The sequence below is a fragment of the Octopus bimaculoides genome, chromosome 18 (genome assembly GCF_046866305.1).
Source record: "Octopus bimaculoides isolate indiv1 chromosome 18, ASM4686630v1, whole genome shotgun sequence".
Classification (NCBI taxonomy): Eukaryota; Metazoa; Mollusca; class Cephalopoda; order Octopoda; family Octopodidae; genus Octopus; species Octopus bimaculoides.
Genome location: NC_142945.1, coordinates 49,789,230 through 49,805,960, shown reverse-complemented (window position 1 = coordinate 49,805,960; position 16,731 = coordinate 49,789,230). Strand labels below are relative to the sequence as shown.

The window sequence follows — 16,731 nt, the reverse complement described above, 5'->3', positions numbered from 1 at the left end:
CGGTTTCGTCGCTCCGCGCGCATCTCAGACAGGTCGGCCCCGTGTTTCTCGAGCCATGCCTGTAGAGTTTATCCCGAACGGGTAGAGCTTCTCGATAGCACTGCCAGGCCAGGGATCTCTGGAAGTTGTCCATAGGTCCCGGCCCGAAGGTCGTCTTAAATAGGCGGAGATAGATAGATGTACATATATGCATGAATATATGTATGGATACAATATGAGGGTTGCTGAAAAGTTTCTAGCTTGCGTTTAAACAAAATCGAGAAGAATCAGTTATGAACTTATTCAGCGCATTTCTCATATTCATATACTTGTTGCAGTGGTTGCTCATTTCATTTAATCCTTGTAAAAGAACTTGGAATATTGAGTCTCTCACCAAGCCTTCTGCGATACCCTTAAAGCCAGGAAGTTTTCTTCATCCCGCCATGTTGAACTCTACACAGTTTTTCTCTTTCTGTTGCTTTCGCTCTTTCTCCATTTAAAAAATGTGTTTATCCTTTTGTGTTTAAGAGCGTGTGCTCGAAACGTAAAAGACTTTTCTATTTTTTCCTGAGCTTTAAACAAATGCACCTGCATATATATATATATATATATATATATATATATATATATATATATATATATATATATATATATATATATATATATATATATATATATATATATATATATATATATATGATTTGAATCTTATAAACATATAAACATCGAGATGGTTGCAAATCGTTGAAAGTTCAAAAATAGATTTTAATCTAATGTTACTATTTACCTAATATTGTGTAATGCATTCCAAGATATGACAATTTTCATGCATATAATAGCAGACATCTATGTTTAAAATGATTTTATTTAATATAAGTAGTCTACATTTGAGGTACTAGCCGGTGTACAATTACTTCAATATAATATACAAAAACACTTGTGTTGTCATAATATTTATTTATATATGCATGAGTAATAGAGTTACAACCGCAGTACTGAATAATGAGAGTCGTTTCACCTAGAAATGGAAGAAAAATATGGTTATTCAAATATTTGATGTAAGTTAAGTAAGCTCAAATATTTCCGTTAGTGCGGAAGTACTATTAATAAAATTGCATCAATATTTTAGATTAGTTCCTTGTAACTAAATAACAATGAAATTACAGACATAGTATAAAGTAATGTTTTTATTAGTTATAACGTTTATATTATGGGAGGCCTGGCGGTATGGGTTAAGTTTATGTCAGTGTTATTGAAGACAAATTCAGTGCTGAAAATTTGCAACTGCGTGTCCTGCAGCAAGGTTTCAATAATATTACAGTGAATTACACGAATTATCATTCATAATGAAGTAATTGTAGAAATGCATTGGTTATTCAAAGGAACGAGAAACGTGTTACTTACTCCAACTCCTTTACCTGACATTTTCGATTTCGTTGTCGTTGTAAACTAAAAACAAAATGTTAATATACTGTGGAAATTTACATGGAAATCGAATGGTAAATCTTAAGAAATATACCAATTTGAAATTAATCGTTGTCATTTGAATATAGAGGCTTTCATGTTGGCACTCCGTCGCTTACAACGTCGAGGGTTCCAGTTGATCTGATCAACGGAACAGCCTGCTCGTAAAATTAACGTGCAAGTGGCTGAGCATTCCACAGACACGTGTACCTTTAACGTAGTTCTCGGGGATATTCAGCGTGACACAGTGTGACAAGGCTGACCCTTTGAATTACAGGCACAACAGAAACAGAAAGTAAGAGTGAGAGAAAGTTGTGGTGAAAGAGTACAGCAGAGTTCGCCACCATTCCCTACCGGAAGCTTGTGGAGCTTTAGGTGTTTTCGCTCAATAAACACTCACAACGCCTGGTTTGGGAATCGAAACCGCGGTCCTATGACCGCAAGTCCGCTGCCCTAACCACTGGACCATTGCGCCTCAACAGATACTTTCATACTACGATCGTATTAAAAATCATTCTAGTGATACTCTATGAATGGTCATAGATATTAAAAGAAATAATAGAGCACTACTGGAATAGAAGACACGTTTCTGTTTGAACATCTTCTGTCATCGTCGGCGCGTTCTATGTTATACTATATTGCATTTTGTTTAAAGAAAAAAAAACTTGCTACATTTAAACAATCATTTTTCAAAATTGTTGTAGTAGGACAATCGTAAATTAAAGAAACTAATTAATGCAGTGGTTATATTCAGTATCTCATAATTTTGCTAAATAACAATTAAGAAATGCAAATATCTTACCGAGCACCTATGAACGTGCAAGTATGCGAAATATGTCATACAGTCGCGATTTACAAGAAAGAAACAATTGTGTAACTTGTAGTAGTATCTGAAATATAAACATACAGTTGAAAATTATTCATTCAAGTACTGTTTATGCATTCAGGTACTGTTCAAACAATCACGTTTTTAATTATATTGTTTATGTTGTAATATTTTGTCTATTAAGCGGTCAGAATCGCCTTCCATGTGATACATTGTTGTAAGTAAAATAACCGAAATATAATACGCAGTTATCAAACAACAAACGAGACATTCAAATCACTCCGCAAGGACGTAATTCTTTCATAAAACGCATCACTGCGGTAAATTGTAAACTCAGTGGCAGATAGAATATTACCCATAAATTGACCTTTTGGAGGAAACAATCCGTAAGGTCAATGCTAGTAAAACTAAACCAATTTCATTTTAAAATAAGCCAAAAGTCTGACTGTTGAATAACAAAATTTGCATCTTTTAATTATTCTATTTAATTATAAATATAAGTAAACCTCACACTCCCCTTGTGAAAAAAGAACCATTGCAGTGTGTAACAGATTTGGTAGAGCAACCACCACTTGTTCCATGTGAGTTATTTTAAATTCATTTGTGTAAACGAAAATGAATATATTGGGTCATCCCATAAATAATGCAGTTTTTTCAATTGTATGTACTAAAAGTTGGAGAGGGTGCGATCCGTTTGAATGGAAGACGATGTCCCACCCACGATATTCGCCGGATATTGCTCCGTCAGATTGTCATTTATTCCACAGTATTCAAAACCATTTAGACAGAAAAAATATGAATATTGTAGAGGAGGTCAGAACAGTACTGGAGGAGTATTTTTCGCCGCTGACAGGTGAATTTTGGAAGAGGGGCCTTACAGGTCTACCAGGTAGATGGAAAGCCATTGTAGAAAATGAGGGAGAGTATATTTTAGATTAAGAAAGAACTTTGCTTATGTTTATTTTGAAAAATAAAAGAATATAAAAAACCGGCATTATTTATCGGATCACCCAATATTTTATTAGTCAAAGAACATAGCTTCATCTAAATACTTCTAGCATTTTGTTTACGTCAAATAAAAAAAATATATGATTATTAACTTTGATCTCGATACCTGCAGCGATTGTTAGGCTTGACAACTGGTGAATAAGTGGAACGACACTTCTCTTTGGCCAGTTCATCGCAATCGAGTGAGAGTGCAACACCTAGAGAATTTGAAATTTCATTTGAAGATCTGAAATTAGGTATTAGACTTTGAGTTTTTGTTACATTATATTTTGTTACATTATATTCAAATGTTTTTTATCTGAGAAAATTTGAATGCACACACACACACACACACACACACACACACACACACACACATATATATATATATATATATATATATATATATATATATATATATATATATATATATATATATATATAAAGTTGACCAGTTTTAATCGGTTTTCATACCTTATTGAGTTCTCATCAGAGTTGTCTACATGTATGCGGGTGTGTATGTATATATGCATGTATGTATTCATGTATGTATGTATATATATATATATGTATATATTATATGTATATACACGGAGTAGTCGGTCACCGACGAAGATTGATTAAATCTGAAATCAGCGCTGATATGACTCCATCTCGCTTGTCGTAGTGGGGGAGCCTGCCTCTCTTACCAGCCGCTAGAAAAGTGCTCTCGTATGGTTAAGAGTTGCTGTCATTCTTATTTCTAGACATGCTGGTGCTTCTCAGTACCTTCCCTCAGTTTAGTGACAGCGATATATATATATATATATATATATATATATATATATATATATATATATATATATATATATATATATATATATATTACCGTCCAGTTTCGAGCTATTTGGCTCACATCAGCCAAGCGCACCTACGCGATGGATTGATAGCTAAGATCCGCTTCTGCCACCGATATATTCTAAACGAAGTGGCAGTCAGTGACTGATTTCCAACAACCAAAATAGTTAGTTATAAAATCTCAAGAAGTGGTAGAGTAGTAAGTTATACTAAATGGTAAAGTCACAGTTTACAATGAAATTGCAGCTACATTAAATAGAATGATCTAATGAAAAAAATACTTTTTTTAGATATGATAAATCTTGGAAAGGAAACTCAGACGTATATTTTTTGTAAGAAATACACGGAGCCCCACAATGATCTTAGACAAAAACTACTACATGTGCTACTTCTTATTGTCTTTGCAAATTACAAATCAACTCATTTAAACATATAAATTGAAGAGTGTGTACATAACGTGCTCACATGCTATATCTAAGTTTTAATCTAGATAGAGTAGTTTGATTTTGAGACTAATTATATTAGCAGCGAATTTCGATGGAAAGAGAGAATGGAAGCCACAATTGTATTCGGAAAGTAGCTTACCACAGAAGCGGTAATATTATACCTCAATGATTATATTATATTATATTATATCTCAATGTTTAGTTTGAAGACTTGATATTCTCAATAATATTTAAAATAACCCAAGTGTCTTCTTCCACTTACACAACAAGCATGTATACAGTGATAACAAGTGTACCTCAGAATATAAAGCTGCTGTCCAAAATTAGTGTTCGGGAAAAACTTTATTTTTTGCCGGTAATTATATAGATACATATATACATGCTTGCGTACATACATACGTACATGCATGAATGCATACATACATGTATACATACATACGTACCTGCATACATGTAGACAACTTTGATGAGAACTCAATAAGTTACGAAAACCGATTAAAGCTGGTCAACGTTTTCCCAATCTACAGAGAAATAGCTAGATTAGCTTTGCTTTTATATTTATTATATATGTTAAATATATTATAATATACATACCTTGATATTGTAGTATATGTGCTTAGATTCCTGTGGGCAAGCCCTTGATATTAATTAAAGTATTACAATTTACGACATGCTAATTTTACCGCCAGTTCTCTTAGTTACTAGAATTATTGAGTATAAAAATAGATTGGATGAGGGTGTTGATTCTCTGGGTTTGGTAAGATAATGGTCAAATGTAGATAATTCTGAGATGTCAATAATATTCGAAAATAGATTAAGAATATTCGTTGCTCTATTAACCTACGGAACAAGAACTGAATTATCTCTGTTGGTATATCTATTACATACGTGTCGTAAATACATATAAGTCTGTGTGTGTGTGTATGTGTGTATGTGTGTGCACGTGTGTGTAATACATTTTTTTCTGATATTCAAAAAAAAATCATTTATGTTACTTGCGATAAACTTTTTCTCATTTTCAAATATTCGAAGCAAAAGTATGATTAAATTATACGAAAAGACGTTTATAATCAGATTTTCCTCGACACCTACAAGTACCTAAATGTGAAGCAGCTGTGCTATATAACTGAATGAGGTGAAACAATGTAGTATCTACATCTCTTCGAACATCTCGTAATCACATCGGGATAAGACAGCATACAGGTACCATAAACTTTAACTCCTGTAAAGACTTATACAGCGTGACTCGCTGTATGCTTAATAAATAATCACAATTTGAATTATTAAAACAACAGTACAAGTTGAAATGGATTTTTAAGAATCAGAATATATACTCATTCACAGTATCTTATTATAGCCATCTCAAAATCACTGTATGTGGTGTCTTTTCCCCTGAGCATTTACATAAAATACATTTCAAGTGTCATCAAATGCTCTGGGACAAATACTTTCGAAGACGTTAGGATACCGTAACTGAGTGTAGAAATAAAAAAAGGAAAATTAGCGGAGCCCCTGAATATTTCATAGAATTAATGGTAAAGTTATTGTGCTATTTCTGAAAACTTTACCCCAAGAACCGGAATACATAACCTGTGTTGCGTCTACATCAAAAGATATTCGCGCATTTGCTAATCATTGACAAGTGAAAGCAATTCGAATGCGATGATTAATCAATATACTTAAGATATACACTTTATACACTTTATGCACTTTATACACGTTATACACTTTATACACTTTATGCACAATCTTATAAACCTAATACAAAAAATATCCCTGTTTCTCTCTCATTCTTCGCTTTACCCAATTATTTCTGTCCTTTTTGTTTTCTTCCCATTTCTCTTCAACTAATCATGTGGAAGCGTTACAAGCGGGGGTTGAGTAACGGGGAAAAAACCCAGTTAACAAAGCAAGTTACACATTTCACACACCACAACTTCCCCTTCTCCTTAAATGCCATTGACAAACATAAAGTATTGACAAAACAGATAGACAACTATATCACACATATTTATATATATATATTACATTAACAAGTAGGAAGAAAAAAAATGGAGAATATTTGTCATATGTCTACATACCAAATATGTGAAGCAAGATATATGCAGAATATTTCATCGAGTATTTTCCTGTTTAACTCAGCAGTTGGTCATATTATGGCAGCTTAAACGTACTACTTCTTATATTAACTAAATTGGACGTAACATATGTTTCAGCTGAACACGTAGGCATAAAAACGTCTTGTGTGACATGCTATACGGTAATAAATTTGTACATATTTATTGATATGGAAAACAGATATGGCATTATCTGCTGGCGTAAATCTGGCGCGTATCTTTTTAGTAAATAACCTTGCAAATGTAAAGCAGTCATCGATGTCTTAATTTTCTCTTTAGGTTCTGAAAGAATGAATGATTATGTGCACTTACCATCTCAGCGAGTGTATATATGTGTATAAATGCACATGCGTGCAAACACGCATAATCGAAGATCTCAATAATTCACACACACACACACGCACACACACACACACACACACACACACATACACACACATATACATACACACACACACACACACACACACACACACACACACACACACACACACACACATATATATATATATATATATATATATATATATATATATATATGTATATATATATATACGAGATTCAGAGATTCTACGTATACAAGAGAATTGTACTGAAAAAATTCAAACTTCGATGTTTTTTACAGGAGATCGATTCCGATGGTAAGAATGGCTATAAGAAAGATGAAGATGAGCGGGTATAGAGGCAATTATGCGGATGTACAATTTAGGAATATTATATATAGTAAATATATTAAATATATAGTTTGGGTATGAAATATAAAATATGTATATATGTATACATGCAAAACGGGAGAAAGGATAATGTGTAGACTTTCATATGAGGAATTTTTAAGCGTAAATATATAGATATTTATATTCAAATTTCCAACTAACACAGAGTACAAACGGCAGAGAAAATTAATGAGTTGGAAAAAAGTTGTTGTGAGCCCAACGGCTTTATCTGGGGGCTTACAGATCCATAATGACGTTGCATGTTTTGGATGGCACCATTTATACTTGAGGTATAATGCCTGTCTTTGTGTTTATAGTATATATGAGTGGTGATGGTGGTGTCACTCGTAATTATCATTATGTCAAGAATTGTAATCTGATGTTATTCATTTCATTTGTAAATCGGGGAGTTGGGTGCAGATTGTTCAGAAGGATATTTGTTCTTCCAGTGTATCTAGAGATTTTTCCAGATTACGAAGCAATCATCTCGAGGTATCTCTTCCATGCATTTTCAATATATATATATATACAGTGCCGTAGTTTACCTCTAATCCAAAACATACAAAATCCAATATCCATACTGCCGACCCAGAATAATATTGTACCATTGTGAAAGATGTGAATACCAGAGTTAAACGCCAAACAGAACTCAAAGAATTTCTACTCAAACAAAAATTCACATCCCGCTCATAGAAAATTATATACAGCGTGCTATAGAAACATCCATACAACATCTTAAGGCAACCCAAAATGACGAAAACGTGAGCAGGTACTACCATTTATAGTGAGACACAATTCGTTCCACCAAAACGTCTTTTGCATTGTCAAAGCAATCTTACCAAAGTTTGATCTAATAACGAATCGTTCATTGTAACTACATGGAATGATAATCGATGTGGTACATCTCAGTTGATACATACCGATCATTATATGAACATAAACCCGGAACAATATTTACAGATGCAAATATGAACTGCAAAAGCAGAAATTTAATTTACTGCATCAAATGCCTGAATTGTGAATTGTGATATACGTTGGTCAGACTGGGAATGCATTATCGGAACATTCACGTGTGTACTGACAGCAGATTATGGACTCTCGTGTCCGTTACGTCCCTTTAAGCAACCATCTAGGAACATGTGATAAAAAAAAGTGTATAATATTTCCATCTACAAACTACACACATCAAATCAAGTTGAGAGAAATTTCAGAGAAAAGAATTTTATTCTTAAATTCAAACCCGCGATAAATGGACAGTTTATTATGATGATGATGGTGATAAAAATAAGTACTACTGCTACAACTGCTACCACTAACAACAATAATAAAAGGGATAGTGAGGATGGTAGCTGAGTTGACCAAATGAACTTTGAGGCGATTGAAATGTAAAAATTTCTCGAATACTAAGAATAGAATTTTATGAAAACAAGAACATTGATTATAAAGTTCAAAAATATAGACAAATAATTATTCCTCTATGTGAGCTCAAAGTAAAGAATCTACGGTGTGCCCGCCGACCTTTTACTTCTAAGCCACATACTAATTGGTCAGAATTGGTTCGTAAGATTCAGACTGCTTGAGCCCACCGGAGAGTACTTAAACGATAAATTCAACCATTCGCTACAGTTGTTAATTGTGGAAAACGAATGTCACTACATGAATCTGATGATTGCGAAATGCAGGAAAGTACTAGTTTATTTCAATATTGTAAAATTGTTTAAAAAATGCAAATAGTAAAAACTGAAAATATGACATCAGGTCTCGTCTGAAGTTGGTAATGTTGTAGTAATATCGGTAGGTTGTTGTGCATAACTTAACTCCGCATGTGGTTCGAAAGTCACACAGATGCTCATGCAGAATAGTCATATTCGGTAACTTAGGCTTTATGATATCGAAATGGGCCATAGCACAGCGAAATCAACCAAAAGCAAGTTTGGTGTAAACCGTAAAGGCGTATTTGGCCACAGTACAGTATCCAGTGTGCTCAAGAAATTTCTCTCGAACTGCAAGAACATCGACAATTTGAAAATCCATTTAACCCTAAAACAGTCGATTCAGAGGTCGTGTTTCAAGCTGTAGGCAAACTAGATAATACGCACTGAGAGTATATTAGACGATCATGGCATGTTACGGACGTATGGTATTGTGTAGCAAAAAGATTCAGTATTGTTTAACAGATAACGAATTCTTCCACTACAAGCTCTGTTGCCGCTTGAATGCCACTGAATAAGAATCAGGAGCTGAAGGAAGTCAAACTGATGCCACACCTAGCGTATAGTGTAGACCTAGGTCCTTCACATTAATTCTCGTTCCCATCCATTTCTCATGTCTTACGCTCGTGATATTTCGCCATCGGAATCTTCAGTGAAAGAGTTCCTTCCCCTCGAAGGACAATACCTGCTACCATGATGGGATCAAACAACTAGCAGAATCATAGCCCACACGGTGAACCACGAAACACGGAACTTGAAAAACATGGAACTTGAAAAACATGGAACTTGAAAAATATATTACATAATTTACGAAAATATTGCAAAATTTCTGACTCAATTCAATATACATATCGGTGTGTGTGTGTGTGCGTGTGTGTATCTATCTATCTATCTATCTATCTATCTATCTATCTATTTAATCTATCTATCGATATATATATATATATATATATATATATATATATATATATATATATATATATATATATATATATATATATATGTATATATATATATGAAGTCTCATATGAAGTTAAAATATGCCTAATTTTGTGTTAAGCGATATACGATATCTTATATTCAACTTATAAAGCAGTGGGCGACTTCCGGATTTTCCGTAATAATTTCGCAGTAATGGGACATGTTGTTGAATAACGATAATATTTCAAAATAATGCACATATATACTAATATTATCATGTTTATTTATACAAGTAAAAGAGTTCCAATCGCAGTCACGAATACGGGTTGGATTTCCACCTGTAAATAGAAACAAAAATATTGTTTGGCAAAGATATATTTTGACAGACATTTAATGTAAATTACGCACGTTATTTTATTTTGCTTCTTTCGGTTCTTTCATCCGTAATCAATTTGGTTAAATTTGTATAGAGTGTTATGGGTATAAAATAAATAAAAACCTATATATATTTTCGCGTCGAGTTTTTTTACGGTCAAATTAGGCCAGACCCCTGTATCAGACCGTAGTGTATAATATATTTCTTATATTCTTTGTGCCCTGAGATAACGACATTGCCTTAATAGAAGGTTACGTTTGGATAGGTACTATTTATTACACTTATCTCACATTTGCTCTTCTACTATTTGTTGATTGTATGTATTTATGATTTTTATGATCTGTCGTTGTACAATGTTTTTAAGATTTCGTGCACTTTCGATGATGTTACTAATTGACTAACTGTGATATGTCTTAAAACTTTTCCTCTTGCTTTGTAAATTACAAATCTTGATGCAATGGGATCAATTTTTACTTGGGGGAGTATGCCTAATCTTATTCTTACAACCATGCCTTTGCTGTGCATCTGCGTAACATTCAGCATAATCATTGAAAATTTCTTTCTTTGCAATTTGATCACCAACAGCAAGGTAGTGAAAATGAAATTTTGTTATATTTCTTAATGAAATATTATATTTGTTACTAGAATTATTGAAAATTATATATTGTAATTGATATGCTTTCTATGTATAACGAAAGTTAAACTTAGAAAATATTACGTTTCTATATTTAAGAGATGAGGAATTGTGTACATTATTTACATTATTTACATTATTTACATTTCGCGAATATTTGTCCTTATCTTCTTTGATGTTAACACAACGTTTCGGCTGATATACCCTCCAGCCTTCATCAGGTGATTAGGGGGAAATTTCGAACATCGGTTCTCATTCCTAAGGTTTTTTTTTGTATGTTGCTGTTCTTCTTCTTATTATTATTATTATTATTATTCAGTAGTTTTATTTTTATAACGTGCTTTCACTTCACTACCGAGCGCAGCTCTGTGCGCCTTGGGTATGTGCTGTGGTTTGCTGTGGTGCTCTTATGTTTACTGTATTGAAAGTGTTATTATTATTATTATTATTATTATTATTATTATTATTATTATTATTATTATTATTATTATCATTATCATTATTATTATTATTATTATTATTATTATTATTATTATTATTATTATTATTATTATTATTATTATTATTATTATTATTATTATTATCCAGGTAGTGATCTGAATGAGAACCCAGGTTCGAAATTTCCCCCAAGACACCTGATGAAGGCTGGAGGATATATCAGCCGAAACGTTGTGTTAACAAACAAGATGAGGACAAATATCCGTCCAATGTAAATAACGTAAGAAAATATTAATGAGACTACACCAGTTTCTTAATACAATTTTCTACAATATCTGTCCAATGGAACAATCTCTGGACGTAATAACGAAGAAGTTACATCGCAATAAATGTTGATTATATGTTATAAATCTAACGCATGCATTTCAGTGCAGATCTCAGGGCGAGATATTGTTATATAAGTGCATCAGCATTATAAACTAATTAAAAATGAAATTAAACTGTAACTCTTGTAAAAAAAAATCTCGTTTTATATCCTGAGGCTTTACAGCAGGCTTTCTGTTTACGTTAGTGTTAGTATTGTATAACTGAAAATGTTTCATACACCGTTTCATTTATAAGGAAACGACAGTTACCTTTATGACAGAAATGTCTCAGCTTTACTACATCGAATTCGACGAAATACCTTTCATATTGACGACACTTGTAGTAATATGTTAACAAATGGAAGAAGAAACTTATTGCTAATCCCAACTATATTGACAGAGCCGTTTGGTTTCTTCGTCGTATGGTCCTAAAAAGAGAACGTTGAAATATTTCGAAATAAATTAATTTGCTGGTTAAAAAACACATAAAATTAAAAAAAGAACTAACAAATATTGTGCAGATATCAAAAAACATTTTTTTTCTTTTTTTTTTGCAGGAATGACTAAAATAATGCAACCTTCTTACCAAACACTTATGGAAATGTATGAATTCGTAGTAACCCATACAATATCGATTTTTCTCTGAGAAACATCTGTAAAATTTGTCGTAGGTCCTGGAACATAGAATAATACATTCAGGTACACTTGTATAGCTTATATTGTTATGATCTAATGTCTAATATATTCTGCGCTCAAACATGCCTTCCGTATGACTTAGAGGTGTTAGTAACAAAATAATCAATGTTCAACTATATATATTCGTCACAAATATCGTGATCACTGTAAAATGCATATTCACAGTAAAATATATTAGTCAGGGGAAAACGGTTGCAGTAAACAACGCTAATGAGATAAAATGGTTAAATTTTAAAACATTTACAATTCGAAAGATGCATTCATATTTAACAGTCTGTTGCTTAATACATTTCTTACGCACTTTTCTCTATTAGAGATTTGACCTTTATAAGTAAACGCGGGGTCTGGTCCACTTTAGAGGTGAATTGGCCGCACAAATAGCATCTGTTACATCTGGGGTAGTTTCGATTATATTACTGTCTTTACTTAATTATACAAGGAGATAAAATATATTAGCAAAGGTTTCGTTTCGTCAACTTGAAACCACGGAAATAGATCTATCATATTCATAACGATACAGATTTTATAGCAACAAATATATGTCAATATGGCAGCGCGCTAACAGATTCGTTAGTACGCCGGGGAAATGCTTAGCGACATTTCGTCCGTCTTTATACTCTGAGACCAAATTCTGCCGGGATGAACTTTCTCTGTCATCATTTTGAGACTCATTAAATAAGTGCTGGTTGAAAAAACTAGGGTCGGTGTAACCGACTTACCCGCTCCCCCGACATTACTGGCTTTGTGTGAAAATTGAAAATCAATAAATAACTACCAAAATTTTAATTATAATATTCATAGAAGTAATAAAGGTATATATACTTGCAGAAGGCTTGAGAAATATCCACTTCAGAATAACTGTGCGGGCAATATTTTCGTGCATCCAAATTGCAATCGAGTGTCACAGCAACACCTAAAACATTGGAAATTTCATTTCTGAATGGATTTTAATGACTTGGATTATTTGTAACAAAACATCACCATCAATTATGTTGGGTTCGAATTGGTATCATCGCGGGAAAGCATATGATTGTTTGAAATTTGACTTGGTGAGTTTGTACGTATGTTAGTGACATATGATAGTACATTTTAGACATGGGTTTCGTTTTAAAAAACTCACAATGTAGTTATAAATATTTAGAAATATGGATAAGTGTTTCATTTACATGTAGACAATGGGATTAAATGTTATTAATATACATTTACCTTGCAGCAAAACATTCGTAACTACTGTCTAATAATAGCTCTGCTTGTTTGTCTGTTAGTTATTTACTTATTCCATCTGTAACCTCTTCAGTATTTTTGTCATTTTTCATATTCGACGGTATGAGTACACGACGCACGGGAGAAATAACCCAATAGATTAACCCTTAAACCCGTGAAATATTCACGCGGCACATATATGGAATTTAACTGAGGTTGTATTATACGTGTATGCGAACATCCTTAACCTTATTAAGCTTATTCCTGTTTTTATACGTGTGTTTGTGATATTTCACTCTTCTTAAAATTACTGATCAATGGATCAAGAAAGACGACTAGAAGCTGCTCGTGAGAGGGTTAGGCGCTACAGGCAGCGGACAAGAGAATCGCGGCAGGAAATCAGAGAAAGTGACAGATATCGCTAACACCTGAGACGAGCTGCAATGGATGAAGAGCAACGCGAGGCACACTTGCAGAAGAGGAAATACAAGACCAAGGATGAAAAACAGTGAACTAGGTACAATTAAAACAAAGACAGATATTTAAGCAGTGAATAAAAAAAATATCAATGACTTACAGCGTGCGCAGAATCAGGAGTAGCAGAGAAATATAATGCAACGAAGAATTGAAAATATGTATGATGCACAGCTTGACAGTATCAAGAGCAACAGGGAATTGTAAAACAAAAGAAAATGGAAAATATAGATGATATAAAACGTGCGTAGTATCTGGAGAAACAGAGAAATATGCTGCAACAGAGAAGACAAATAATGGATGATTTGGAAAGGGCTGCTTAGCAACATGATGAAAGAGAAAAACATCAAGATAACGTTGCAAATATGAATACTGAGCAGGTCATTCTTTGCGAGATGAACAGGTGCAACGATAGCGTGAAGTAAGCCATGGATCACCATTGAAGAAGCTTATTGATAATCTTGTAGAACAATTTGATATAGCTGATATGGACTTGTATTCCGAGTACTGTGGAGCACTGAGGTTTACAAATGAAAACTTCAAATGATGTCAGAATGGAAATGCGAATTTGCCTCTACTGAAATCATACATTTAGATATTGAAACGTATGTCTGAGAAAAAATGACCAAGTGTCTGCTTCATTTCGTAAACCCAACAGAACTTAGAACTGCGCAGTTTCCTTTACATCATATGGTGTGAAAATCTCAGTGCTATCACGAAGAGGTCCGTATTGTTTCCGTATTCAGGGCCGAACTTACAACAATACTACGAACTGGCATCCTGTCAATGGTCACCTGCAGTACGGTAGGCTGTATATTATTGATACAAACGAAGCTCTGCAATACAGAAGAGAAGTACCTCGGAATTCAGGATGCTCACCTCAAATAATGGTGGTCCTTAGTGATGTTATGCATCAAGTAAATCGTTATGTTGAGTTATATAGGAACATGCACTTAATTGAACAGCAAGAAGAGGAAATTGCCAAAACAGAAAATGTACCATTACGGAAGCGCGAACTACACTTCAGAAGAGGGATTTATATAAGCCGATACAAGTTTCCAGCAATCAATGAAATAACTGCAGTGTTTGTTGATGAAAACGGCGCCCCCGCCAGAAGTCAGAGGCATTGTTATTTACATTTGTTATTTACATTTACGCTGTAACTTTGGATATTTTTTCCTCATGGTACTCACGAGGATCTGAAAGACATCATCTGCAGCAATGAACCTTTTGGTGGGTACGTTGTACTCATGTGTGGACACTTCAGGCAAGTTCTGTCAATATTACCAAGAGGAACTTGTGAGGCAGTAATTCTGATCTGCATTAAGAACTGTTCTCTCTGGTTACACTTCAGCTAAGATATTACATCAACATCAGATGAAAGAGAATGTTCAACATGGCTACTGCACATTGACAATGGTTGCAAAACTCTTGTGCAAGATCCAAGGGTATCAAGTGATGATGTAGAAGTACCTCATGGTTCATGCATTGGTAGGTCGCCGGTAAATGATGTTTTTGACAATGCCTCTCAAGAAGTGAGATGAAGTAGAGAGAACCTCTCACCAAAGACCTCAGAGTGCTTAATGATAAACGAAGAGGTTATGAATTAACTCCGAGGTGAGCAGCGCACTTATTACAGCATATATAAGGTATTGCTGAGGCTGAGCGATATCCACTTGAATTTCTAGCTTCATTGAATGCATCAGGAATGTCCCTTCATACATTGCATAGATTACTGGAACCGTGCCCTCCTTTCTTGTTAGAAGTTATAGATATCTGTGTCACTGATATCCTTCCCTGTCCTAAAAAAATCTCTATAAACACCTAAATTTCTCTTTTGTAACCAAGTATACACTATTCTGGTAAATCTAATCTGTCAACTCAAATAGTAGCAGAATCACTGTAAATTTGAATGTCCTCTATTTTGAAATTCATGAATTCTTCTAACGAAAACAGTTTTCATTAGTCAATTAAAGGGGTCGTTAGAAACGGATACTTTGGATTGAAATCTGTACCTTTCTGTTACTCATATTTTATTCACCTATCTAGGAATCTGCCCGTCGTAAATATTGTGGAGAGTATATTTAATATAAAGTGCATATCTGAATACCTAAGATCAAATTTCTTCACTCAGCTGGGTCTCACTGTCTACATATACTGCAATAATATCATTCGACCGATACATGTGTACTAAGTTTCATATTTAATTTGCATTGTTGTGTGTGCATTTTATTCCGACTTAACGAGGTACCTCAATTTAAATACCCAATTCAACTGAAACTTAGTTGTATATGTATGTATAAGAATATTATACTATGTATATATGTATAAGAATAGTAAAGAAAAATCAGAAGGTATTATCGTAATACTACTTACGGAAAATAGGAAACAATATAAAGATTGAATAATACATTGGGAATTGTCCTGTTTATTTCAACTCCTCTTCGTATTATGACAACTTACATATAACATTTACTTATGTAATTATACACGATGTAACATGTGTTAGAACTAAACTAGGAGATATATAAACTTCTAGAATG

The 16,731-nt window shown here is 33.6% G+C and overlaps 2 protein-coding genes across 3 annotated transcripts; both read right to left on the bottom strand.

Annotated features, from left to right (window-relative positions):
• Positions 1 to 916: 916 nt before the first annotated feature.
• LOC128249759 (uncharacterized) lies at positions 917 to 6,769 on the bottom strand. Of its 2 annotated transcripts, XM_089366171.1 has the most exons (5): positions 6,621 to 6,759; positions 3,384 to 3,474; positions 2,246 to 2,333; positions 1,384 to 1,428; positions 917 to 997 (listed from the first exon to the last, which is right to left on the bottom strand). In XM_089366171.1, the coding sequence occupies exons 1-5, from the start codon at positions 6,655 to 6,657 to the stop codon at positions 938 to 940; spliced, it is 321 nt and encodes a 106-aa protein (XP_089222297.1). In that variant the 5' UTR covers positions 6,658 to 6,759; the 3' UTR covers positions 917 to 937. The 2 variants fall into 2 exon arrangements, with proteins under 2 accessions (XP_089222297.1, XP_089222298.1); XM_089366172.1 differs by lacking the exon at positions 1,384 to 1,428 and having other exon boundaries at positions 6,621 to 6,769.
• Positions 6,770 to 10,263: 3,494 nt separating this feature from the next.
• On the bottom strand, positions 10,264 to 16,679 carry LOC128249760 (uncharacterized). The gene is made up of 5 exons (XM_089366170.1): positions 16,565 to 16,679; positions 13,334 to 13,424; positions 12,402 to 12,489; positions 12,086 to 12,243; positions 10,264 to 10,340 (listed from the first exon to the last, which is right to left on the bottom strand). The coding sequence occupies exons 1-4, from the start codon at positions 16,599 to 16,601 to the stop codon at positions 12,139 to 12,141; spliced, it is 321 nt and encodes a 106-aa protein (XP_089222296.1). The 5' UTR covers positions 16,602 to 16,679; the 3' UTR covers positions 10,264 to 10,340; positions 12,086 to 12,138.
• Positions 16,680 to 16,731: the final 52 nt, after the last annotated feature.